Below are 25,237 nucleotides of genomic sequence, written 5' to 3'. Positions count from 1 at the left end.
CGTTAAAATTGTTCATTAATTGTGAAGCAAAGAAAATTCATCTCCAAAAAGGGAGATGTGAAAATGTGTAGTAATAAGGGCTGTCAATGTTAACGCAATGATAACGTGTTAACAGTTTTAGAGCTAGAGTGAAGATACAGGTATCATATGGAACTAGAAAACCTAAAGAATCCATTGGTACCAGCCATGTTATGCTAGCTTGTTGGGAAGGAAGCTAAATAACGCTCCAAAGTGACGCTAAATATTGGCGAGGAAAAACTGTCATGTCCATTTTCAAAGGGGTCCCCTGACCTCTGACCTCCAGATATGTGAATGTAAATGGGTTCTATGGGTACCCACGAGTCTCCCCTTTACAGACATGCCCACTTAATGATAATTGCTTGCAGTTTGGGGCAATAATTGTAATTTTTTTTGTGTTGTTAATTGATTTCCAGTAAAAAATATATACATATATTTGCATAAAACAGCATATTTGCCTACTTCCATGTTGATAAAAGTATTAAATACTTGACAAATCTCCCTTTAAGGTACATTTTGAACAGATAATAAATGTTTGATGAACTTGTGATTAATGGATTGACAGCCCTAGTAGTAACACTCATACTGTATACTGTATTAAATCAGAGATGGAGAGAGGAAACTACAGGCTATGTATGCTGATCATTCACCAGGTGGCCCTCTTCCAAGAAACACACTTCATTCTCATTATTCTGTTCCATATGGTCCAGCATGTTATCCATATTGACTTCACCCAATTTTTCGGGCTCGTAATGTTGCCAAATAACAAGGATGTGTAAAGCACTACTGTAGTGAACGGGCTAAAGGAGGACGTACTGCTGCTACGGTGCTTTCATATCTGAACCAGAGCCACGGCTCTTTACGCAGCTAATAGCCAGATGCTACTCTGTTTACATGGCCCACATAATTACATTTGCACATAAAAAATTGATCTGTTTGAGGAGGGATACAGTGGAGCTCTGCTTGTTCCTCCAAAGAGCAGCTTCCATACCAAACAGGGGGGAAAAAAATTTGAATTGCATTTCAAATACTGTACAAAAATATGTACGCAGCAGCTGAAAAAAGTTGCTGATAGTGCATCATGTGGACTTGGCAGGTCTTGTCTGCTTGGTCTGTCAACAAGGCTGGTTTACAACACAAACAGTGGACGCCTACTGGCTCAGCGCCTTCCATCTCTACAGGCTGTGACACTGAGGGATGTGCAAAGGTTTTATGGCTTGCTGATTTTTTTTCCACTGGGCGTCCTGAAGCTATGCGGCGACACAATCTTAAGCTTTGTTTATGCCTGCGCGGGCCTCCGTAGATGATGCGAGCATGCACTACAAGCATGCAGTCGTTTATGCTCAGCGCGTTGTTCGTTGCAATATGCTCCGAAACACCAGGGGGCGTACAAAGAAAATAGTCTGTGGATAAGCAAGAAGTCAACTAGTCATACCGGAGAGAAAAGTAGGCTGCCTGGCAACAGTAGTAAACACTAAACTCCGACGTACGTAACGTATTACTGTCGCTTACCTCCAAGTCAAAACAAGGCAAAAGTGAGCATGGCTCACATACCCCCGCTCACTGCTTGACCGCTGCTAAAGTAGGGCCAAAGGTTTTGCTCTTTTTGAAAAAAAATGTTGGGCATCCTGGACTTCTAACCCCCAAAAGGCATAACTAGACCAAACTGTCAACCATCATACCAAATATGAAGTTCCTAAGTTAAATAGTTTCCAAGTTGTACTCCGGAAACGAAAGTGTTACACGTGAACGGACGGAAGGACACTTGGAGCGCAATATACCTCCCGACTACGTCGTCGCGGGGGTATAATTATTTCCCGTCTCTTGGTGCTTCCCCTCGGGTCGCCATACTTTCCATGAGGCCTTTTTTTTTTTTTAGCTTTTACCAAACGATCTCTCATATTCTTTCACAGCCTGCAGCAAAAAGCCTCTTCTTTCCCCAGAGAGTTGCCTGTTTCTTTACAAGAGTTAAATGACATTTGACTGCCCCTGTGGTCTCTCAGTGAACAGCTGTAGAGATGTCTTCCCTTGAAGGCATCCATGTTGAAATGAAAAGCGCAGCACACGCAGTCGGTGTGTAGTCACAAAAATTCAGAGGTGCACGACAAACCACCATGACAACTTGCGAAGCTTTGTGCACCAAGCGAAAGCCGTGCTGATGTAGTTCTCTCACGCCGGCTTCAGTACGTCGACCATAAACCTAGCTTTAGCCATGAATACTTTGTGGTTTTTTTTTTTTTTTTTTTAGATGCCTGGAAAGTTGAAACAAACTTGAGAACCACTTCTTTCCCCGTACCTGTACACCGTCATCATCTTCCTCTTCAGGAGGCGAGGGGGATGGAGACTTCACCTCCACGTCTTCGCTGACCGACGGCTCTCTCTTCCTCTTGGAATCCTTCTTAGCAGCGCTAGCCACGCCCTCAGACTCCACCTTCTTACTGCTGTAGGGAGAGAGAGAAAAAACACTTGAAAACTTTAACTTTACTTTAAACTTTAAGGAAAACTTTCATAGTAAAATAAATACACCATTTCAGAATAGGCAAAAACAACGAATGTATACTGCATGCAAATACTACTAATACTCTCGTTTTGCCCCTTCCTCTCAGTTCATCGGGTTCATGATACTTCTGCTTTTGTGGATGACTGATTTCACTTTAAAAACATGGTACTATCATAGCAGAAGAAAAATGAATTAATAAATTTAATAGGGCTGTCAATCGATTAAATATTTAATCGCAATTACTTGCATGATTGTCCATAATTAATCACGATTAATCGCACATTTTTATCTGTTCAAAATTTACCTTAAAGGGAAATTTGTCAGGTATTTAATACTCTTATCAACATGGGAATGGACAAATATGCTGCTTTATGCAAATATATGTATATATTTATTATTGTAAACCAATTAAAAACACAAAACAATGACAGATATTGTCCAGAAACCCTCACAGGTACTGCATTTAGCATAAAACAATATGCTCAAATCACAACATGGCAAACTGCAGCCCAACAGGCAACAACAGCTGTCAGTGTGTCAGTGTGCTGACTTGACTATGACTTAACCCAAACTGCATGTGATTATCATAAAGTGGGCATGTCTGTAAAGGGGAGACTCGTGGGTACCCATAGAACCCATTTACATTCACATATCTGGAGGTCAGAGGTCAAGGGACCCCTTTGAAAATGGCAATGCCAGTTTTTTGCTTGCCAATATTTAGCATAAGTTTGGAGCGTTATTTGTGGACTGATTTCTGTGTAAAGGACTCGGGACAGTTTTACTTTGTAACGTTATCTTATGAAGTAATTTGCAAATGGCGAGCTAGTTAGTATCATGGAGATTGGACATTACGGATAGATTGTGATGTAATGTCACGTCACTGTTTTGGCCGATGCCTAGGATGATCGTGCGCGCCTATGACGGAGTGCGAGCAACAGGATGCTGACTGAAGTTCACTTAACGGCCACCGTTTTGGAGAATCGATATGGTAATGCACAAGGTAATATCGTGATACTCATGTGTATCAATATTTTCTTACAGCCCTCCCTCAAAGTGTTAACTCTTTTACAGTTCACACACTGCAAGACATTCGTGTGTGTGTGTGTGTGTGTGTGTGTGTGTGTGTGTAGGTACGTGTGCCTGTCTGTCCCAGGGCGGTCGCCATGTTTGATTTACCCATTTAGAAATCATTAGTGTGCCTCAGGCTCTGGCACACAGGGGGTTAATATGATGAAAGACTGCGAGGAGGCGGAGGGAGCAAGATGGAGAGATACAGGCACAGAGAGGAAGAGAAAGGGGGGCCGAGGAGTGAGAGACAGGGAGAGAGGGAGGGAGCGAGAGAGACAGACAGGGAGAGGGACAGAGGAGAGAGAGAGAGGCCCCAGAAAGAGGAAAGAGGATGGGGGAGGGAGGGAAGGAGAGAGGGGTTGAAAGGCCCCCAGGCTTCCTCTAATCTCTGGCATGGAAAGCAAGCGGAGCTGGCTCTACCGGAGAGAGTGTGTGCACACACACACCACAGAGGAAGGCGAGAGGACACTCAGCAGCCCTCTTCTGTCTTTCACACACAGTCTATCAGTACGCAGTTACTTTACTGCCATGACCATTAACACACATAATACTGTGAAGGCAGTTTACTAAATACAGATTTTTTCAAATACCAACACACATAATGAGGGTTGGGACTCTTATTGCATCCAAATCCAGTGTGGAATCTACTTCAAATCAAATCCTTTCAAATCCAAAGTGGCAGTAGGCAGAATATTTTTGGCATCATTGGGCTAAAAATCCCATAATAACCTTTCAGCATATTGTAATTCAAGTTTTCCGAGAGACTTCTGCACCTCCTCATGGCTCTGTTTTCAGGCTTTATAAAAATCTAGCCCGTGACGGGAGGCTTTGACCAATCACAGGTCATTTCTTAGAGAGAGCGTTCCTATTGGCTGTTCATTCAATGGAGGCAGCTGTCAATCACTGCAATCAAATGGTCAAACTAGGCAGCGCTGATCAAATATGAATCAATATTCTGTTCCTGTAATGAATATTTCAAAAACAGCAGGCCACAAACCAATGGGTGACGTCACGGTGACTACGTCCACTTCCTAAATACAGTCTAAGATGTAGCCATTTTCCACTGCAGGATTTTAGGCATGCCATGGAGTCTCCATTAGCGTATTATATGTTATAAGAAAGTCAATAACATCAGATTCTAACATTGGTGTCTGTCCGCAACCACATACTTCACTTGCCTTCCAAAGGGCACAAAATGTCCCACTTTCACCTTTAATGACACATCTGAAACATCTATATTTGTAAAATACAGCGAAAAACGTGTGGAAAAGCCTCGTATCAAGGCCTCAGTTGAAGTTATGGGAAGCCTCAAGATAAGGCCTTTACACACCGGATGCGTTTTTTTTCGTGCGATTAACTCACACGTCAATATATTTATTATATACAGTATATATATATATTATATATTTACGAGGACGATTTTTTCTGAGCTCGCGAATAAAGGCATCAACCAATCACACCATTGGAGCGCGTTGAGTTGCACCTATATTTATGAAAACAACTTCACGGCTCCATAGTCCAAACCAAGACAGCAAACTTTGTTACTTCTTTCAACCTCGACAAAGGCAGCGCAGACCAGATCCACTCCTTCCCTTTCACAATAAAAGCCCTAGACATATAATATTCCCAGGCAGGTATTCTGCATTTTCGTGTTGTTTATTTGTCACGCCCAGTCCATATAACGTTACGCCAGCGCCTCTTTTCTTTTTTAATACGTTTCAGCAGACAGGATGGCACAGATGATCAAGGCAGCCCGTTTCTGCCCCGTTAGCATTTTGACCCGTACAGACCTCTGCTAGCTCACTAACTTTACCTGCCTCGGAGCTTTCAAACCAATCTTTATTGACAACTGTCAACAGCCAGAACGGCCTTCAGGAGTTAACCGGCCGTGTTTTAACTTCTATTTTACACGTACAGTGTGAGCACGTAAATCACGAGCTTTGGCTTCACATCATAAACTCGTACAGTAGGAGTAGGAAGTACACAACATTTCTAAATCGTACAGCGTACGCCCAGCTTAACCAGACAACAGGTACGTTTCTTTACGGCCTTTGGTTACCTATGAGAGTTACTTGTGGAACTAACATCTCTAGCTACAGGTGTAATCTGCCACCGGTGATGTTCGTCACATCAACAGGCCACAACGACGGTCTAAAAAAATGAGAAGCCTGCCACCTGAATTGTTTTCTACACTGGCCTTTGCTAAAAAAAAGAAAGAAAAAGAGCGGGGAGAGCTAGAAGGTTTCATAACAGATTTGTTAGCATAGGAGCCTTGTGAACCCGGGTATTTTGCAAACCTGGAACCGGATCCACAATGGATCGGGCTATCCAAACCCAACCGTGCTGTTCAGTTTAACAAATTGTTGATTTCTTAAAATACCAACATACAGTTATAAATTTAGGCCGCAAGTACACATTCATCTGCTCTACTAACTTACTATAAAAGAGAAAGTACAGAATGTACAACAGATGTGAGTGCTGTGTCTTTCCTAGTCTGAGTCTGAGTGTTGCCCTTTGCAGTACTGTATGCCTGGATCTCTCTCTCTCTCTCTCTCTCTCCCTCCCTCTCTCTCCCTCTTTCCCTCCCTCCCTCCCTCCCTCTCTCCCCCTCTCTCTCTCTCTCTCTCTCTCTCTCTCTCCATGTCTCTCGCCCCCTCTGTCCCTGGGGCCCTTCTCCTTTCATCCTCACGCCAAAAGCAATCACCATCTCCGTGGTAACGGCTGGTCATGTGACCTGCACCTGTTCCTCTGGCTGGTCGCCACACGCTGGAGCCATCTGGCCACACACACACACACACACACACACACACACACACACACACACACACACACACACACACATACATACATACACACACACGCACACTTCTCCACTTGGCTGCCTTCTCCCCTCTCTTCCTCCCAGCGTCTTCACGGCCTCACTTCTCTCTTCAATCAGTTCATCACCTCCCCAACTCTTCCTGCTCGGTCCATCTCTTCAGTCCTCAACTCTCCAACAATCTCTCACTTTTATTTCCCGTCTAGTTTAGCGGTCCCAAAATGCTTCCGCTGTTGAAATCAATCACCATAAACTCCAAACAAGTTCACCGACTCGTGTCAAAAACAGTTTCGCTGTAAATACACCGCATCTGTGTAGCGGTGTCACGATATTCTATTCATTCTGACTAGGGATGCTAATTTAAAATGTTTAATGATAACTGATAACTGACCCTCGTTAACTGATTATTAACCGCATGCAGCGGTGCGTGTGCACAACAGACAACTGAGTCACCAGTTCACCCGTCCGGGAGCGCTAGCAGCCAGGGTGCTGCGTGTTTAAGTCAACACTGCACAAATTATACCCCTTTTCAGTTCATTAGTTTAGCTGCGAGGTTGTCAGCGGTGTGTCTGCCCAGCGTAACCATAGCGAGTGACCGACAGACTGTGTTTGTGTGTGGTGGCGGTGAGCGTGGGGTTGTCGGTGGAGTTATAGCCGTGAACGTAGCTGTAGCAGTGTGTGTACAGTTTATTTGGCCGTGAATTAATGCTACAACATATCCCCCCAGGATGTGAGCCGGTAGTCGATCCCGACTTTCGTAGTGGCCAAACGGCGGTACGACAACTTCAGTGTCCGTCACGTGATGCTATTGGGCCAAAAAATACTTTTTCCCATAGACTTAAAATGGGAAAAAGACGTCTGTAATTCGGCAGATCATTTTTTTTTTAGGTGAATCAACTTCCCAGTACGAACACCAAATAGCCCTTATTTAAAAAAATTAAGTTTTTAAAGTTGTAAAATGCACTAATAGCCGAATCCAGAGTTATTTCCCTTCCTCCGTTCATGTGAATGAGACCCAGACCAAGGAATGGAGCGCATGCCGTGACGACGGCGTGACGTTGGGAGCGAGCGGACGCTACTGCGCATGTTCCATGTGCCCAAGATCCGGGTACTTTTCCAGATGGAAGTCGAGCCATTTCGGCTTCAAGCTCCACTGAGAAACTCTCATGGGAATGAACGGGGCCCCGCCTCCAACGCTGTATCCAGTTCTCTTAATACCTCCATGGCTACAACCCGAGTCAACTTCCTGTATCTGTAACTCCGGCTCAGACTCTCTTAAGGTGGGCTGTTAAGGTGGACCAGCTTTTCTCCTAAAACTGACAAGCCGCTCCTCTGAGTTTTGCTCAGCTTTTTAATTAATTTTAAATATTTCTTTTGACCGTTTAACCAATTTAATTATTTAATTTTTAAAGCATTAATCGATTAAACGGTTAATTGCTAACATCCCTAATCTCCATATAAGGCTAGTCCTGCCCAGGTGTGCACCGGCCCATCCTCAATGTCTGTCATTGACGCTGCTGTATACTCATGGGCTTATAGCCTGGCACTCACACATGCTGGCCAGCTGTGGTGCGCTGTGTGTGTGTGCGTGCGTCCGTCAGTGTCAGTGTGTGTGTGTGTGTGTGTGTGTGTGAGAGGGGTTGAGATGCTCCTTTCAGATCGGGGAGGAGGAGGGATAAAGGAAAGACAGGAAGCAGAGCAGTGGAGTAAAATATAGGGAGGGAAAAAGAGACAAAAAACAGGGGGATGGGTGGAGTGTAAGGGACACCTGCTGCCGTGATGAGTCATACCACCGAACCCCCCGTGCACACACTCGACCCATGGCAACAAAAACCAACACCAGCGGCCAGAAGGCAACACACACACACACACACACACTTCGGTGTTGAAAAAAGTGCTGTATTTGCACACGAGTCTGCAGACACGCACAAAGCAAGGTGCCTGCATGCATGTCTGACTTGTTTGTGTGTGCTGCAAACAAATCACCCCTACACACACACACACACACTGAGGGAAGGGTGTGGCAGCTGAGAGCTGGGTTATTTATAGATGTACTTCCTCTGAGAGAGGTAGACAGAGAGGGAGTGAGAGAGAGAGAGAGAGAGAGAGAGAGAGAGAGAGAGAGAGAGAGCGAAGGAAAAGAGGGATGGAGAGAGAAGGCAAGGTCAAAGGAGAGGAGTGAGCTGACTGGACGAGTAAACCACATGATTCTCTCCCCTATCGCTCACACGTGCACACCTTCCTAGACAGCTGAAACTAATAGCGCTGAATGCATCTGAGGTTTCCATTTGTCGTCTCTTCGTTGAGATCAAGTCGGCCTGCTCAAACTATTGTTGCCGTTGACAATAAGGCATATTTTAACCCTTTGAATGAAGCAAAACTTACACCCTTTCTGAGAGTTGGGCAAGACACATACTGCTGGAATCAGTTGAACACACTCTTTACAATCACATCCATGAATCAGCTTAGAAGAAATCATATAAAAGTTAGAGCTATCAAACAATAAAAATAATTAATGGTGATTAACCTCTTAAAATTTTTTATGTGTTCAAAAATGTTTCTTAAAGGGAGATTTGTCAAGTATTTAATACTCTTATTAACATGGGAGTGGACAAATATGCTGCTTTATGCAAATGTATGTATATATTTATTATTGTAAATCAATTAACAACACAAAACTATAACAAATATTGTCAAGAAACCCTCACAGGTACTGCATTTAGCATAAAGAATATGCTCAAATCATAACATGGCAACAGGCAACAACAGCTGTCAGTGTGTCAGTGTGCTGACTTGACTATGACTTGCCCCCAAAGCTGCATTTGATTATCATAAAGTGGGCATGTCTGTAAACGGGAGACTCGTGGGTACCCATAGAACACATTTACATTCACATATCTGGAGGTCAGAGGTCAAGGGACCCCTTTGAAAATGACCATGCCACTTTTTCCTCGCCAAAATTTAGCTTTGGAAGTTTGAGTGTTATTTAAACTCCTTCGCAACAAGCTAGCATGACATAGTTGGCACCAATGCCTTTAGCTAATATGACTTGACTTGGAAGTGACATTGCCACAAACCTGTAAATAAAAGGAAGTGAAACCTTCGGTCTGCTCTGTAGTGTGTTCAAACATAGATGCAAATACTTTGAGCAGAAAGAAAACAAGACTGCAGCGTGGTATGGGCCACATGAAAAACCCTGAACTTTGGGGTTAATTTCTCCACCCACTGGTGGAAATGTCACAAATCCCCCAAAAATGTAATGGAACATACGTGCTAATGGACCATGAAGAGGATTTTCTCTACACCAAGTTCATTTTACAGCTTTAAACCTGCAGTAGGCAGAATGTTTTTGGCATCATTGGGCAAAAATTCCATAATAACCTTTCAACATATTGTAATTCAAGTGTTCTGAGAGACTTCTGCTCCTCCTCATGGCTCTGTTTACAGGCTTTAAGAAATCTAGCCCGTGACGGGAGACTTTGACCAATCACAGGTCATTTCATTGAGAGAGAGAGAGCGTTCCTATTGGCTGTGCTCCGGCTGGTGGGCGGTGCTTGGTATTTCCTCAACAGATCTCAACATGACTCTCAACTTTCTCATTTTACAGCTAAACAGTACACTACAAGATGATTCTGAAAACATTTGAAGCAATAAATAGGCATTACAGTAACAGAATATTGATTCATATTTGATCAGCGCTGCCTAGTTTGACCGTTTGATCGGAGTTTGTGAGTGATTGACAGCTGCTCAGAGACGGCAAGGCTCCAGCTCAGCTCTGATTGGTTGTTTTTCTCCGGTCTGTGAAATCTTCCAGATGCTATTAGGAGCACACATCTGGATTTTTTTCAGATTACCTGTCTCATGCACTACTGTGAGGATATAGTGACCGTTCTATAAAAACAATTTTTTTTAAATCATATTTGCTCAAATTCTACCGACTGCAGCTTTAATGCTTTTAAGATTAAGAGTGTATTCTAATAAGTCAGGAAACAATTCTTCTAAAGTAAAACTACTTCAACATCTAATCGCATGAAGAAATGATATAATGTAATTTAAAAAAGACACTGTATTGCTTTCCTACGGGGAATGAACCATGACTAACGGAGATCTTCAACTTCATGGGAGCCACGCTGAACTTCATTTAAACAAATATGGAAACTTAAAGTGCCAAAGACAACACGGGACAAACAGCTCAACCCTCAACCCTCGGTTTACAGAGGGACAGACCGACAGAGAGGAAGAGGGGAGATGGGGGGGATATGATAGATGGGGGGTAGGGAGTGGAGGTGGAGAGGGGAAAGATGAAAGGATACACTCCTCTTCAGCAGGAAGAGGTGGGACTGGAGGGAGGGGAAGGGAGAAGAAAGAATAAAAGAGGAGATAGTTGTGTGATTGCAGCGGTCCACCATTTTAGAGTAGCAGTGAATGGCCGGCAGCCATTATTATGCTAAATTAACCTGGGAGCTCCGGGCCGCCACTCAAGATGGAGGAAAGCCTGACAACAGATAAGAGCTAGTTTACCAACACACACTTGCATAAAGAGGCTGAGAATGCACTCCCCCCAACACCCCCCACGTTTCCTCTGCCCACACACACACACACACACACAGTTGTGGCCGTGGAGTGGTCAGCAGCGTGGCCTTCATTATCATTAGACGCCATTTTCTGCCACAAAGATTACCAACGACCCCTCCCCCAACACATGCATGCACACACACACTCACTCCAGGTCCCCACCCCCCCACCGTTCCCCGCCTCTGACTCTTTTCCAGTGGGCGATGCATGCATACGCACACACACACACACCTCCCCCAGCGCTGACCCCTGCCTGCTGCTTTGGCCCTCCCTCTTCCTCGGGATAAAAGGGGCCGAGAGGAAAGAGAGCGAGGGGAGGGAGAGAGAGAGAGAGAGAGAGAGGGGAAGGGAGGGAGGGGGGGAGGGGGAGAGAGAGAGAGAGAGAGAGAGAGAGATGGGGGCTGCCTGACACATTCCTCAGCCCGATCAAGTTTCTACCTTCTCAATGAAGCCACATCTGACTCTCTCATACACAACCAGGGTTGCCAAGTCGGCTTATTAGAAGCGACTTTGGGCTTGTTTTCCTCGTAAGCCGCTTAGAAATATCGGTAGTCGCAGGTTTTTTTTTTTTTGGGGCTTGTTTCTGTAGTAGTGTAGTTGCTTATTTGGGCTCCTGTCTCTCTCCGACGATTCGAAAGGCAGTTTGCCATAATTGTGATATACGAGCACAACATGCTGATCTGGTTCAACATGTTATTCTGAAAAACATGAAAGACACACAGCAGCGTTCTCTTTAACGAGGCTTACCCGCATTGGATTCACAGTCTTTGCAAAAATGCAAAAATTATATTAAATGTTCAACTTGTTTACGTTTAGTTGACAAAAAATGTAAAGTTACAAGATAAAAATGTATACAAAAATTAAATAAAATGTTCTACTACTTTAAGTTTAGTTGACAAGAAAAATGTAAAGTTACAAGCTAAACATTAAATACAAAAATTAAATAAAATGCTCTGCTACTTTACTTTTAGTTGACAAGAAAAATGTTAAGTTACAAACTAAACATGTATTCAAAAATGCAATGCAATGCAACGCAAAAATTAAATTAAATGTCTGCAATCCAAAATAAATTCATACATATATATGAAGTAATCGAGTGGCCGTCTCTCTTTCTCATACTGAGGTAGGTAAGGTCGCTTGTTTTGTTTTTTTGGGGGGAAGAGTTGCTTCTTTTGGGATCTGGCAATACTGCTCTCAACTCTCTTTGCCTCTTCCCATCTCGCTCTCTCTGATCTGACAGAAAAGCGTCCACGTCCGGAGATCGCACACGACAAGTTCAGAAAATAGAAGGGACTTGGACGAGTGTTGCCCAAAAAAAGAGAAAAGAAAGAAGTGATAAAGCCAGAGAGGAAGAGTGAGAGAAGGGAGCAATACGACTGAAAAAGCTGATGAGGACAAACACTGATAAGTGTTAAAGTTCGATCTAGCTACTCTATATCCTGCCCAGGAAGTCTAAATTCAACTGATCACGGTCCTTGCATGGTTACATCAAGCCCCCAGCAAGAGCGCCGGATTTTAAGCAAATGTGACATAGTGGCCAAACGGTGGAATTACAACTGGATCCGTCACGTGATGCCAATGGACCCAAAAAGACTTTCGTCAAGACTGAAGGTCTTTGCACACTGAGTCCGATGCCTTTTATTATTCTAGCAATTCTCTGCAATACAAGGCAAAACTGAATAAATGACGTGGGTGCGATGGATAGCGCTAGTCCCCAACGGGGCTAATGAATGGATGACATTAGCAAGAAGCTATCGTTTAGCTGCCTAGAGCAAAATCACTATGGTTTAATCTTTTATACATCCTTTGTTTTGGGACCAATCTACCTTTAAATTCATCATCTCTGTCTTCTTTTATTTCGTTTTTGTAAAGTGTGTTGTGTTGGGAGACAAAGTAAATGTTAACCAGACGCCATTTGCGATGATGACGTTTGCACAGACGGTGGCTCTGAGTGGTCAAACAACCCTCATTTGCCTTTTGACTGATGGAAGCAGTGGAAACAGTGGAAAGACTAACAGACGGTTTTGAGGAGTTTTATTTTTGAATGAAATGTATTTTACGACAATCAGTGAGGTAAAATTACTGTTTCTGTCAATGGAGTCTGGTGGCTTTGAGGAGAGCATATTAATTGTATGTTAATAAATTATGATAATTGTCCAAATCCCTGTTGATTTTATTAATGATATATTCACTTCAACGCGCATCACATTGCATAGCGCTGGAAAAGGGGCGGAAATTGTCATGTTTCCATCACTGGTGATTGGAGCTGGAGCCGATAAATACCCATAACTACTGCAGAGTCATTGGTCCTGGGGGGGGGAATAACCCTTTATAATGGCTGTAAAAACTTCTTCAGATATCTTTGTACAACTTCACAGCAAAAACAATACCAAATGGCAAAAGCAGCCATCGTTCCTTCTGGAAAAAAAAGTTGCTAATTTGATGTTTGAGTTGATTTATTATGTATAATGATAATAGTGTTTGTTCTTTGGTGCCGACTGAAGAAGAAGAAAGGTGAATAACGCTACTTTCCACCTGACCTGCAAAACTCATCCGACAGTAGTGTTAACCCCGCTGATCAGTATATATAGAAGGAAATGTGATTGATCCTCACATCCGTCAGTCTAGCGGTCCATGCTCCATGCTTCACTAAGCCCTGTGATCACTAACTCTTACTCACACACTCAGTCTGTGGCAGCCGGGTGTTTCACAGCTCAGAGGTTGTGACCTCTTCAGTTCCTCCTGGTTGGGCACATGAGTGATGGATCTAGTGTGTGTGTGTGCGTCTCTCTTTGTGTACGAGCTTGTGTTTATGTGTATACAGTCGCACTAGGAGTCCTTCAGTAAATAGACTGCACCGCTTAGTATTATGTACAATTTCATTCTAAATATTCCAAGACAGTGAAGTTAAGACTCGACATATATTTACTCTGTTGTTTCCCATCCGCTGGTATCCATTGGTTACCACCTGAGGTGCCTGCCTCTTGTTTCAATCATTCCGTTTTCGCATATGCAAATGTGGAAAACATCACACTTCCACTTCAGCTGCATCCCCACTAAATACGTTTGAACTTGTGTTACGTTAATGCCTAGCGTCCACACTCCTCTGGTGTTTTCGAGCCTCTAAAACAGAGACGTTTAAAAATGCTGCTGACCCCGTTTTAGTATTAAAACTCCAGCGTTGCGATTTAGTCTGGACAAACAGAATCGGAGAAGACACCCACGTTCACTTCTTGATTGGGTCAAATCAGTCTATGGCAAGCCGTTTTAACATTTCATAGCTTGACTATCCGGAATTAACACTAGAGATATCCACAATTGCATTTTGACTGGTCAGAATTATTATTCCAGATATCTATAACGTCATTGTGACTAGTCAAAACGACAGTTAACAGGCCAACGAGAGCTTTGTTCAGTAGAGCTGTGGTAGAAAGTGTATTGTAGATTTATTGTCTCCAGACACACTTTATAAACCCATACGGCTGCAGTGCAGCGCCACAGCATGTTTGAATAGCCAACGTCATTTCGTCTAGTCAAAACTCTAATTCTAGATATCCGTAATTACATTTTGACTATCTGTAACTCCAGCTTGAGATATCTACCTCATCATTCTGACTAGTCATAATTCCAGTTCAAGAGATCTACAACGTCATTCTGACTAGTCAAAATTTAATTTGATCTAAAAAGGACAATGTAGATATCAACAATTATGGGGAATTAAAGATATCTTGAACTGGAATTCTAACTAGTCAGAATTACATTTTAGATATCTTAAACTGGAATTACGGATATCCACAACTGAATTACGGATGTCCACAACTGAATTGTGGATATCTGTAATGAGAAACCCCAAACACATGAATGGCAAAAGTAGTTTGAATCGTACTAGTCAAAATGTAATTACGGATATCTAAAATGAGCGTTTTGCCTCAGGGATATCGTTGCAGATATCTCAAATTAATATTCTGTCTAGCTATTTACTGTTAAAATGCCATAATCAGTCATGACTTGTCCTTCCCTGATTCGTCACGCCCCATCACGTGAACTTTTTCCGGAAGACAACAAACATCAGCCTCGACCACCATTGGTTAATTTCAACATGGATTAGGAGTAACAAGCGTCGCTGACCCCGTTGTCTATGCTAGCAGCTGTTGTGCCGTTAAATTGTGCATTTGGCCATTGCCGTTCTTCCTTTGTAGTATTTTCTGCAACTGAACAACCAACCCGCGCTGCTTCCTGTTTACACCGGCACGTGCATGCCCAGTGCACGTGAATGGTCATGTGATATGCGTTTTCAGGCGTGGTAGTATGGACGGAGATTCATTCTGAAATGGCCCTAAAACACTCGTGTTAAGAAAGTCAACACCAGCTGATGAAGTTTACTCATCTCGCCTGGTAGTTTCAGGTACTTCAGAAACAACCAAACACACACACACACACACAATGAGTAATGTGATGCTGCTCCTACCTGGTCTTCTTGGTGGTCTTGGTCTTGGGCGTGGAGCTCTTGGTTTTCTTCTCCTTGGGCTCCTTGGGCTCCTTAGTCTCCTTGGACTCCTTGGGCTCCTTGGGCTCTTTGGGGGTCTTGGGTGTTTTGGGCGTCTTCGGGGTCTTGGGCTCCTTGCCCTCCTTCCCTCCCTCTGCCTTCTCCTTTGGTTTCTTTTTCCTCTTCTTCTTCTCCTCCACCAGTGGTGAACTTCCCTCTACAATTCCTGTGCCAGTAACCTGTTCACCTGCATCACTTCCTGTCCCGGGAAACTCGGACTTTACGTCTTCTTCCTCTCCTCCGGCGGCCGCTCCTTCTTTCGCCACCGCCTTCTTCTTCCGTCCCTCTTCTTCCTCTCCGCCCACTACTTTAGCTTTCTTCTTCCTTTTCCTTTTTGGCTTGGTCTCCTGGTCGCTGGGCTGCTCTGTGCTGATAGGCTGGCCGGGGGCACCAGCGCCAACTGTCGGCCTGTCAGGAGCCATCATTGAGGCATCGCCTGACGGGTCGGTGGGGGAATGCTGGGAGAAAAGGGGGGGAAAGTTAACGGTTAGTTTTTCAGCAACTTTAAATTATACTTAATATTCCTTTATAGAAAACTCAAATAACCCACTTAAAGCCATCCTCTCCACAGATAAACAACAGTAGGCACTTGGCTTCCAGCAACGAAACTTTTTAAAAGATTTGTGAGCTGGAAATCACATCAAAGTGTGCATGTCCAGATGTAGTCAGTGTTGGCCGAGTAGCAGCGCACAAAGCATGGAAATATACCAGACATTTTTGTCTAAGTGCTAAATAGGGCTGTCAATCGAATCAATTTTTTTTTGTTCTCAAAATGTACCTTAAAGGGAGATTTGTCAAGTATTTAATACTCTTATCAACACGGGAGTGCGCAAATATGCTGCTTTAAGCAAATGTATGTATATATTTATTATTGGAGATCAGTAAAGGGGAGACTCGTGGGTACCCATAGAACCCATTTACATTCACATATCTGGAGGTCAGAGGTCAAGGGACCCCTTTGAAAATGGCCATGCCAGTTTTTCCTCGCCAAAACTTTGGAGCGTTATTCATCCTCCTTCACAACAAGCTAGTATGACATGGTTGGTATCAACGGATTCCTTGGGAAGAAGCCCGCTACAACCGGAAAGTTACGTTAATGCGTTAAAGAAATTAGTGTTGTTAAAATTTGAATTTGTGTTACCGCGTTATTATCACGTTAACTTTGACAGCCCTTGTGCTAAAATGATTAACTCAACTTCAAGCTTCTCAAATGTGAATATTTTCTGCTTCTTATATAATTATGTTTTAAGTAATTGAATATCTTTGGTCAGACAAAACAAGTATTTGGTGTCATGTGGGGCTCTGGGAAGGTGGGATGGGGATTTTTCACAATTTTATGACTTTTCATAGACTTAATTGTAAAAATTATCATCATTTGCAGTCTTACTTTTGTTTTAAAAAACCCAAAAAACTATCTAAAACAAAATTAGGGCTGCAACTAACGATTATGTTCATCTATAAAATGTCAGAAATGTCCAAAACCCAAAGATATCCAGTTTAGTGCCATAGAAGACCAAGAGAAGTATTCAAATTGGAGAATCTTGTTGACAAAAATTACTCAATAATTTTGCATATTGTTGATGTGTTTTCTGTCGATCGACTAATCAATTTCAGCTCTAAACTAAATCACATCAAATATGGATCAGTGTGTGCAAATGTGTCTGCTAATGTTTCGCATCAACACTGGCTGTGCCAGCCTGTCAAGTCAATGCTGCTAGATTTTCTGCAGGGTGGGGGTTGAATTTGTCAGTAATGGCGGAGTACAGAGCGAGAGGGGGAAGAGGGGAACCATCCATCCATCCATCCATCCATCCATCCATGCACATGGCTCCCACCTCCTCCTCCTCGACTCCCTGTTGCTACAGTTTCCTCCCCCCCTCCTGCCACCTCCTCCTCCTGCAGGCTAACCTTAGTAAACAAACCGGCTGACACCTCATTTTTTTCCTCCTACTTTGCTCTCCTGCAGACTTAAACCCTTCTCTCCTTTCTCCTCACTGCTCCCAAGTAAGCTCTCTGTGACAGGCAACTGGTTACCAGCTGTTGGGAGCCTCTCCAGCTGCCTCTCCTCCCTCACCCTCTCTCTTCCATCCCTCCCTCCCTCTTTCTCTCTCTCTCTCCAGCTGCTCAGGGTCCCAGTAGCAGATGGGAAATCAGGCATCATGACACGAATAAATTATCTCCATACTTCAAAAAGGCGCAGCGAGGGAGTATGTGTATGTGTGTGTGTGTGTGTGTGTGTGTGTGTGTGTGTGTGTGTGTGTGTGTGTGTCATACGAGTATGCCTTTGAGAGTGCGTATACGTGCATGTGTAACGCACATGTGCACTTCCGTGTGTATGTCAACGAGGTGTGTGTGTGTGAGCATCAGCAAGTTTATAGCGAAATGCCACGGCAGCAGCTCCCCTCTGTGTACACACACACACACACACTTAGCATAGCCCGGTTGTGTTCACGTGGAGGAGGAAAAGAGTTGGGGTGCCATCGCTGAAAGTCCACTTCCATCAGGAGAATGTTAATGCACATGCACACATTTCACACCGAACTACTGCAAGGTCACGCATCACACAAACCTCTGCACGCATGCACACAAACACCTGCTGACACACACGTAAACTGAGCCATTTAGACACACAAATAGGGGGAGGAGAGGGAGAGGGGGGAGATAACGAGAGAGAGAGAGAGAGAGGGAGAGAGAGAGAATCACAGAGATAGAGAGAGAAAGAGAGAGAGAAAGAGAGAGAGAGATGGGGGGGAACGCAGTGCCAAGAGATAAATCTGTCCTCCTGCCAAGCTTCCCAGATAATCAATCACACGAATGACAATGGAGACACACACAGTGTATATACACAAACAATCACACACACACTGGAGTCCTGCGTCAGGTTCGGCGTTCTGCAGGGTGAATTCAGCTTTGCTGGTGTGCCGAGTTGTACCGGTTTAAAAACAGTTCCCCATTAGGGCTGTGTATTGGTAAGAATCTGGCGATACGATACGCATCATGATACAGGGTATCAGATTTTTTAAAATTTAATTTTAGGAAAACTGTCATAGTAGAATAAATACATAATTTTAGAATAGACAAAAAATGTTTAATGCATGCAAAGAAATACATGTTTTAAGCCCCAAACTGCATGTGATTATCATGAAGTGGGCATGTCTGTAAAGGGGAGACTTGTGGGTACCCATAGAACCCATTTACATTCACATATCTTGAAGTCAGAGGTCAAGGGACCCCTTTGAATATGGCCATGACAGTTTTTGCTTGTCAATATTTAGCGTAAGTTTGGAGCGTTATTTAACCTCCTTCTCAACAAGCTAGTGTGACATGGTTGGTACCAATGGATTCATTAGGTTTTCTAGTTTGATATGATGACAGTAACTTCACTCTAGCTTCAGTAAAATTGAGCCCGCTACAAACTTTAAAAGGCAGGGTTGACGATGTTCTCAAGTATACACTATTTGTTATATTAGTTGAAATGGTCTTTACACCCCGACAGCGATCCATTACTGATGAGCTCTGAAAAAGGACCGGAAAAGAGCCGTCATCTGTAGCTGCTGTAATCCTGTAAAAATGTCTACCAAACACTGCCTCGAGGACCGCTTGGAAAGAACCAATCAGATGCCTCCCTGCTCGTACTCTACCCTTGGCGTGCACCAGCCTGAACTCAAAGCTCGCCGCCGCAAGATTACTGGAGAATGGAAGAGTAAACTCAGCCCTGCAGTAGCACTGCCGCGGTTACTTGTCATGAGGTAGCGTTGTTGAGTTGAGGTCCTCTCTCCGCTCTGCGTCTATGAAGTAGTTACGATGCGGCGGTGATCGTGCATGTGTGTGCTTTCCAACATCGTCGACCCTATCTTTAATAATTAATATTTAAAAAATCAATACAGTGTTTTGGAGAATCGATACAGTATCACACAAGATAATATCGCAATACTCATGTGTATCGATATTTTCTTACACCCCTACACTCCATAGAGGATGGGAATAAAAGAATCACTGCTCTCTACTGATACACCATTATAATCCTCTTCCGAAACAGGTTGTAATAATATCACCAATAACTGAATTTAATAAAGAGATCCATAAAGACCTTAATGAATCACTCACACCAACAGACTAGTACAAGGCTAATATAACACACTCAGAGGAGATGAACAGGGTTGAGTTTCATCTCTCGTAGGATGATGGAGGAGAGAGCGTAAGGAGGAGGAGGAAGGGGGTTGAGGAGGGGTGAGGAAGCAGGGTGAGGAAGCAGGAGGAAGGCGGGACAGCTGGAAGAAGAGTGAAATGAAGGGTTAAATCCACCAGGCAGAAACACTTAAGACTCCCAAAGGATGGAGTGAAAGGAAATACGGTGCTCATCGTTCAGCTTCTCCCCTTACTCGGTCCGTCCATCCATCCATCCATCCAAAACTGACAGCTGCTCACTGTCTTCCACCATTCGGCAGGTTACAGTATGGTTAATCACACCGTTATCTATTAAAAGGAGGATCCTTCCAACGCGACCAGATCTGTTTCGCTTTGACTTTGGTCTGTATTCATTTTGCCACTTCATATTGCGTACACACGCTGGTGCAAAAAGGCCAATGATTCGATACGATTGACTTATTGTATGACGTATGAACAGGACCTCGATCATTTTTACGTTATCGACTTATCGTAGTTTTAAACTATTAAATAATATTGAAAATATGTCGGTTTTTTTAACTTCACTTGATGCATTTTTAGTTATAAATATAAATTGTTATTAAATATTTAAGATTTGAAGCCAAGTTTTCAGAGGCTTCAACAACGATATGCATCCATTTCTCCATTTTCTTTAAGTTGTTGCTCTCTATGTAGGTCTGACAAGAGCTTCACAAGTGCCCTATAGTGACAGTATATGTGGTTATAGACATTTAATAGTAAGTTTTACTTTGACGCTTGTAGCACAAATAAAAATTTCCAGGTCTAAAAGAAAGTCACAGTGACAGGATGAATTCTAAACACCGTTTTCTTAGTTTTGAGAATGCACATTGCACATTTGAAAGCTCAGATATCTCAAATATAATGCCGGGTACACACTACACGAGAATCAAGCCGATTTTGGGCCAGATTCCCCCCTCCGGACAATCGTCAGCACAGCCCCGATTTCTTCCAGATATCCCTGTGGTGTGAGGTGTTAAGAGTGTTTTTTTACACCCGATCGGCTCGGAAGTCAATCCTGGCCACACTGATTTCAAGTGGTAAATATTAAACATGTTTAATATTAAACATGTTTAATATTTACAATGGGATATCCTGTTGTGTGTGGGGAACCCCGAGGACAGCCGATGACGTCACGTGGGTAAGAACGACGAGAATCAAGCTGACTGAAAAGGAAGAACAACCGAGCTCAGATATGGAGGACCAACTTGTTCATTTGTGGCAACATCTCGAGTGTTTATTTAACACGTCGCCATGACTTCATCCATCCATTCATTCATGAATTTTCAGTACAAAGTAAAAACTAACATCACTAATTCTTCCTGCCCGTCATCCGCCATGACACTAAAGTCACGTTTGATTGCGAGAGATTTTGCGAGATTTCCATTTTTTTCAGTCTGGACTCTTGTTGTTCATGAATGAATCTGTTAGTGTGTGTTGTGCTGTTTGAGCCAAATTGTTGCTCTCCACACACTATAGGAACAAAACCGTGTGGGGTCTCTCACATTTTGAAAATCTGTTAAGATTTGAAAAGTCTTTTAGTGTGAGCCAGCCTTAAAGTTCAAGTGCAATGCAAAGAGTTAACATCTCATCTCTCAACGATGAAACGATGCAGAAGGAAGCACCTCCTCACTGTTCAGATGCTGCAGCAGCGGTTGTTCCAGCAGCATGTCTCAAGCTCTTCAAATAGGTGAGGTGGGTTTCCAATAAAAATCACTCAACCACCAAAACCAAGATGAATCACTTTACAGAGAAGTAGCTTGGCAAGGGGACCACACGGGACGGATGCTCGTATCATCCGTCCTCAAAGGATCATTATGTATGTCATCTTTTAGGACGAGGATGCAGCCAAACTGATCTGCTCGTGGCTCTCCATATGTGATTTTCACTTCGTTTGCCATTAGGTGTCCATTGTTCTGACAGGACTGATCTGTTTGATGGACGGATCGCTCTAACTGAGCTAAACTTTACAAAAACAGTGCGAGTAGTACACCAGTATGTTGACTGTTTTTAGGGACAATGCTTTTATTACTGCCCTCAGCTAATGTGAATTTCTGATTAAATGTATGAAAGAAACCTGCACAAACAAGGGGGAGACGACTAAACGTTAGAGAAGCGTTTCCTCGAAGCTGCGGCGAGCTGGATGGTATAGCAGCTCGCTGACAGCATGCATGAGCGGGGGAGGGGCGAGACAGGCATGTTATATGTCAACTAAAGTGCTGCACGCAACACAGTGTATGTGTGTGTGCGTGTGTGTGTGTTTGTGTGAGATGTAGAATAAAGGTCACAGCACAGCACTCTGCCAGAGCTGTGACCTTGAGCTGCTGACGAAGGCACGCGTGTACGTGTGCGTGTGTGTGTGTGTGTGTGTGTGTGTGTGTGTGTGTGTGTGTGTGTGCGTGTGTGTGTGTGTGTGTGCATGTGTAATAACCATGCTTAGTGAACAGATGGAGCTTAGAGTACCAGACATACAGTCATTATGACTGACTGACCAGCTTGCTGTGTGTGTATGTGGCTCTTTCTAACAAGTGCATCATGAGGCACGGAGAGAACTCCCTTCCTGTGCCGCAGACGCACACATGCACACACACAGTCCACTATGAGTACTCCGCTAGCTAGGCTATCCTATTTCCCCAGGCACATTTGCCATCCCATTCCAGACCGCGCTATCCCAAGCCACACTGTCGGCATGTGTGTGTATGTTAGTGTGTGTTAGTGTGTATGTGTAATGACGGGGGCTGCCGGGGCCTGCAGCTAGAGTCAGGACGGCACATGCAGCTCGCCCAGGCGCAGCTCACCAGTCAACCTGGCATCTAGGTCAGGAGTGCTGGATGAATTAAGAGTGACGGCTGAAATGTCAACCACAAAAAAAAAAACGCAGCGACGCAGGCTCGGAGGTGGAGTTGTGGTGGTGGTGGTGGTGGGGGGGAGTAGTAAGGAGTAGTGTGAACGAGAATGGAAGGGGAAAAAGAGGACTAGATCTGTGTGTGTGTGTGTGTGTGTGTGTGTGTGTGTGGCCACAGGGCTGCTATTGTGTGTGAATGGGTCAGTGGAGAAAGGGGGCTTTGAGCAACAAAACAAGCTAATGGAAGCTGAGGGCACGTGACGCGGGTGGCGGCGACGGCGAACGCTCACACAAACACAAACGTGGAGGTTGCCATTGAGAACTGCTAACCTCTTCCCAAGCAGCCCTCCCCTCCTCTTCCTCCTCCTCCTCCTCCTCCTCCTCCTCCTCCTCCTCGTCTCCTTTACTAGAGATCCTGGATTCCCTCTCTTGAGATCTTTGCACTTCTTTCCTCTCAGTGTTTTTCCCCCCCTCCCCCAATCTCTTAATCACCCTCCTCACTGTCTCCCTCTTTTCCAAACTGTCTGTCTCTCTCTGCACATCCGGCTACACAACATTAACTTAGAGATGACACCCCTGAAATGGATAAGACAAACAGTGAGACAGACAGACAGACAGACAGGCAGAGAGAGAGAGAGAGAGAGAGAGAGAGAGGGAGAGGGAGAGAGAGGGAGAGAGAGAGCGGAAAGAGAGGAGACGGGGAGGAGGGAGAGACAGGAAGGGAGGTTTCCTCTATAGAGGAGGGGGAGATGTGGGAGCAAAGAGGGAGGAGAGATTATGCTGGTGGCGCCTCTGTGTGTGTGCGTGCATGTGTACTGCACACATCTCAGGATATGCAGCGCACAGGAAACAAACAGCTGCAAAAATCCATTTCCCCACACACACACACGGAAACACAACTACACACACACACACACACAAGGCCGACACAGCAGAAGACACAAAAGGCAAAAAAAACACAGACACACACAACCCCACTGAACCAGCGCCCAACGCACCGCTGTGTTCTCAAATGTCATGCACACACACTTCCCTTACACTCCAAAACACACACATTCCCCCACCCACATGAAAAATAAACACTCACATGAAATACACCCACACATGAAAACAAATGCGCGGTCTTGATCTCTCTCATGCTCGCACACACACACACGCACACACACAGCGCTGCCGCCGCCACATCAAAGTGTCAGCCCTGACGGAGACTCACCTGTACGTGAGGCACTTTCTGTGGGGTGAGAGGGGGTGAGGAGAGCGGGTGGGAGGCGGGAGGCGCCCACGGTTGGGAGGCCTGGTTGGGGGCAAGCGGCGGCGGCGTGCTCTGCAGGTGGAGGGGCTGGAGGGGCATGTGCGTGTGCTGCGTCGGAGCACTCTGGGCCGACGGTGCCAAGCCCTGGTTTGGGGCCGGGACGCCGTGTTGACTGACAGCCGGACCCTGGAAACCCATGGGGGTGGGCTGCCCACTTCGAGGGGCCTGCTGCGGGGCCTGGAGCAGACGCTGGTCTCCCCCCTGGCTGACTGGAGCTTCGTGAGGCCCTGGGAGTAGAAAGAGAGAGAGGAACACACTATCAGCACTGACTGTATACAGATGTATGATGCCAACAACAACGCGTTACATCCTGTCATCACCAAGACACTAAAATGCATTGATACTGATTCGGAAAAAGGTCGGATCGCTGCATCCAAAACGATCAAAAAGCGTTGGTAGAATACAAAATAGTCGGTTTCTAGTAAGGAGTAAAACAAAGTATAAAAGAAGTGTATAATGCTTTTTCCAAGCAAAAGTAAAACTCAATTCAGAGCAGAAACAAAAATAAAAACGATGAAAACTAGGGCTTTCAAAGTTAACGCGATAACGCCAAAATTGTTTTAACGCCAGTAAATAACGCATTATGCAATCGCTATTTTGGAGGTTGTAGCGGGCTCGGTTTTAAAGCCAAAGTGAAGATACTAGTATCATAGGAAACTAGAAAATCTAATGAATCCATTGGTATCAACCATGTCATACTAGCTTGTTGTGAAGGAGGCTAAATAACGCTCCAAACTTACGCTACATTTTGGTGAGGAAAAACTGTCATGGCCTTTTCCAAAGGGGTCCCTTGACCTCTGACCTCAAGATATGTAAATGTGTTCTATTGGTACCCACGAGTCTCCCCTTTACAGGCATGCCCACTTTATGATAATCACTGTTTTCTGGAGGGTTGCTGGTACAACATCTGCAGTGCATACCATCTCTGTCCGTGAGGAAGATTCCCTAAAACAGTGCAAGTCCGTGTGACCTGTCCACTGACATATCTGGGAATGTGTGTATTTCATGAGGAAGAGACATACAAAGAAAACTAAAGCTTTCTCAAATATACTCTTATGCTGTACGTCCTCATTTCAACTGCTATGAACGTGTAGCAGAAACAGTGTAAATACAAAAATCACACTGGGAGTGAAATACTGGCGTTGGTTCACAACCATCTGTGTATTCCATAGTAACTCTAACAGCTCCGTTTTGTACTTACATACTACATGCAGGGTATGAGAAAAGCACATGTCAAGATCTTTTGTTATAATTTTCAACATATTTAGTTCTGCTCACTTTCAGTGTCTTTGTTTTTAAATGTATACGGTTAAATAGTGAATGGATTGAATAGTTCCAAAAGTGAGACCAATGAAAAAGCGACATGGGGC

The 25,237-nt window shown here is 44.2% G+C and overlaps 1 protein-coding gene across 1 annotated transcript in view; it reads right to left on the bottom strand.

The window, feature by feature from the left end:
* chd7 (chromodomain helicase DNA binding protein 7) overlaps positions 1-25,237 on the bottom strand; it is a 98,797-nt gene that overhangs the window by 45,303 nt on the left and 28,257 nt on the right. Inside the window, exons 3-5 of the mRNA XM_037787591.1 lie at positions 23,769-24,094; positions 15,448-15,983; positions 2,315-2,459 (exon numbers count right to left, since the gene is read on the bottom strand). Coding sequence (XP_037643519.1) covers positions 2,315-2,459; positions 15,448-15,983; positions 23,769-24,094 — 1,007 coding nt within the window. The remainder of the gene's footprint in view (positions 1-2,314; positions 2,460-15,447; positions 15,984-23,768; positions 24,095-25,237) is intronic.

The sequence above is a fragment of the Sebastes umbrosus genome, chromosome 12, assembly GCF_015220745.1.
Source record: "Sebastes umbrosus isolate fSebUmb1 chromosome 12, fSebUmb1.pri, whole genome shotgun sequence".
In the NCBI taxonomy this organism is placed as follows: Eukaryota; Metazoa; Chordata; class Actinopteri; order Perciformes; family Sebastidae; genus Sebastes; species Sebastes umbrosus.
Note: the sequence above shows the minus strand (reverse complement) of the source record. Positions and strands in the feature narration are given on the sequence as shown.